The sequence below is a fragment of the Bison bison genome, unplaced genomic scaffold (genome assembly GCF_000754665.1).
Source record: "Bison bison bison isolate TAMUID 2011002044 unplaced genomic scaffold, Bison_UMD1.0 scf7180017864037, whole genome shotgun sequence".
NCBI classification, from domain to species: domain Eukaryota; kingdom Metazoa; phylum Chordata; class Mammalia; order Artiodactyla; family Bovidae; genus Bison; species Bison bison.
The window spans coordinates 8,435,551-8,437,954 of NW_011494609.1; the positions used below are offsets into that span (position 1 = coordinate 8,435,551).

Sequence of the window (2,404 nt, forward strand, 5' to 3'; positions counted from 1 at the left end):
TTTGTGTGTATGTGTGCATCTTTGCCTGTGTGTTTGCACTTGTGTGTCTGTATGTGGTGTGTGTACGTGTGTGCGCTTGTGTGTATGTGTGTGCACACATTTTATGTGCACACTGTGTGTGGATGCATGTGCACATGTGTGTGTCCGTGTGTGCATGTCTGTGCACACGTGCCCATGCTGGAGCATGGGAGTACTCAGCAGAGGGCCCTTTCTCCCTCTGGGGAGGCTGTTAAATTCCTGTGCAGTCACAGATGCCCAGTTCTGGAAGCCAGGGGATCTGGGGGAGTCCTGCGCCTAGTGACCACTTGCCCTCGCTTCAGAGCCCCTGCTCCCCATTATCTGGTTCCAATGAAGTGGGCTACAGGGGAGGAAGGGAAGCCCACACTTCTCCTTTCCTGGGATCAAGCAGGGGATGGGGCGAGAGTGAGGCTGCTGGCAGAGGGTGTCTGAGAACCCCAGACACCGAAGCCCTGGCGCCTGCTCTGTGCCCGGCTGGGGCATCTCCGCCTGTTTCCCCGCTCTGGATGAGCCTTGGGAAGAGCAAAGTGAGCCGCGGCGGATGCACGGCTTCCCTGAAGTGTCCAGCTGGAGCATTTCCCTCACTATGGCCTTCCTCTCCCCAACCCCCAGGACCTCAGAGGGAGCTTAGAGAAGCGTCCTCCAAGCCAGCTCTCTTTTTGTCCCTCTCTGCCAATCAGAAGCAGGAGATGCTCTGAATGCAGAGCTCGTCCGGAGGGTCATAGGGTCTCTCCGCAGTCCCCAGGAGGTGAAGCAGCCCCGGGTCACCCCCTCCAGGCTCAGGGCTGCCCACCTGCTGGGATGAGGAACCGAAGGGGTGGGGGACGACAGCTCCTGCCGTGCCAGCCTCCACCGACACCCGCCCCAACCTGCTCCCCGCTAGGCAGGAAGTGGTGCCCGGCCCCCGCAGGGGCTTCGCGCTCCCGGCCCCCCCCGCACCCCTTGTCCGGGGGGTCCGTCCCGCGGGTCTGCCCACCGGCTCCTGGGGCGACTGTTCCAGGGTCCTTCCACCGGAAATTAAAGGTTTAATGGACCAGCCTCGGAACGTCGGAACTCAGCCTAATCATATTTGTTACAAAGAAAGCTCTGCCCAAGGAAAGGAAAAAATACTCCCCTTGCGGTCGCCCCTTTCCACCGGGCCGCGCGTGGGGACACCTGCCCCGCGGAGCCCCACCGCCCCCGGCCCAAGTTGTCGGAGGCCGCAGCCGCCTCCGCGGATGCGCGGGCGCTGGACCGCGGACCCCTCCCCCGCCGACGTCCCCCTGGCCGGCCCCCACCCGCCTCCGCGACCCCGCGCGGTCACCGGGGAGGAGCTGCCGGCAGGCGGGCACGGCGAGGGGCGCGCGGGGAGGGCGCTCGCAGCCCGGCGGGGGAGGCTGGGGAGGGGGCTACCTTCTGAATGCGTCCATCGATGTCCAAGTAGATGGCCTTGGGCCGGTAGCTGGAGGAGCCGGTTCCCATCTTGCCGAGCGCTGCACTTGGACTTTTTACTGTACTTTCTCGACGCCAGCCGCCGCGGGGAGGGCGGGGCGTGGGAGGAGGGGGCGGGCGGCGGGCGGACGCGGGGGCCAGCCAACCAGAGCGCCGCCGGGCGGGGCCGCGGGCTCGGCTCCTCCTCCTCCACCTCCCCTCCTTTTCCTTCCCGCCCCCTCTCGCCTCTCTCCCGGGTTTACACTCCGTTCTCCTCCCCTCCCACTTTAAGGCACGCCCCCTCATCGTCCCTTTGACTCCAGCCGCCTTGGTAATCTGGGCCAAGTGGGTAGCCGGTCTCCGACTGCCCTCTGGACAGGTGCTCATAGTGAGTGACTCCCTCTGACTGCAAAGCTAGTCGCTTGCCCACGTGACCAGATTCCCATAGCGACCCCCTCTGGCTGCAGGGCTGGTCACCTCCCGACAAAGACAGTGCTCCATTAGGACTCTTTTGCTGAAGGTGGATGCTCCATCATCCATCAGCAGGTACCTGGCTGGCATGGGCCCCTAAGCTATTTGTGACCCAAGCACCACTTAAGCCTGGGGGGAATCCCCTGGGTCCATCTCTCCCTGCTGTGAGAGCCATCCTTATTTAATTTCAGTAGGAGATGGGAAAAGTTCCTTCTCCTTCAGGTACCTCCTTCCCCTAAGTTTGTGTACACCCTCGAGAGTGATCGCCTTTTCCAGCTGCACCCAGAGCTGAAATGGCAATTTTATTTCTGTCCTCGTGTAGCCACCCGCTATTTGCTGGCTTCAGCACTGTTCTGGTCGCCACCCCCCTTGTTAATTGCTACAGGGAGTGTGGGGAGGGGAAAGGGAGGGATAACAGGCAGCTCTTGACCTGCTGATCCCAGTGGGGACTGCCTCTGCGGCTCCCCAGTTCTCTTGGGGGTGGGAACAAGTTTGGGGGAGGGCG

At 62.7% G+C, this 2,404-nt stretch overlaps 1 protein-coding gene across 2 annotated transcripts in view; it reads right to left on the reverse strand.

The window, feature by feature from the left end:
• PDE9A (phosphodiesterase 9A) overlaps positions 1–1,526 on the reverse strand; it is a 104,513-nt gene extending 102,987 nt beyond the window's left edge. For both annotated transcript variants that reach the window (XM_010834920.1, XM_010834919.1), the window contains exon 1: positions 1,411–1,526. In XM_010834920.1, coding sequence (XP_010833222.1) covers positions 1,411–1,479 — 69 coding nt within the window. In that variant the 5' untranslated portion in view covers positions 1,480–1,526. The remainder of the gene's footprint in view (positions 1–1,410) is intronic.
• Positions 1,527–2,404: the final 878 nt, after the last annotated feature.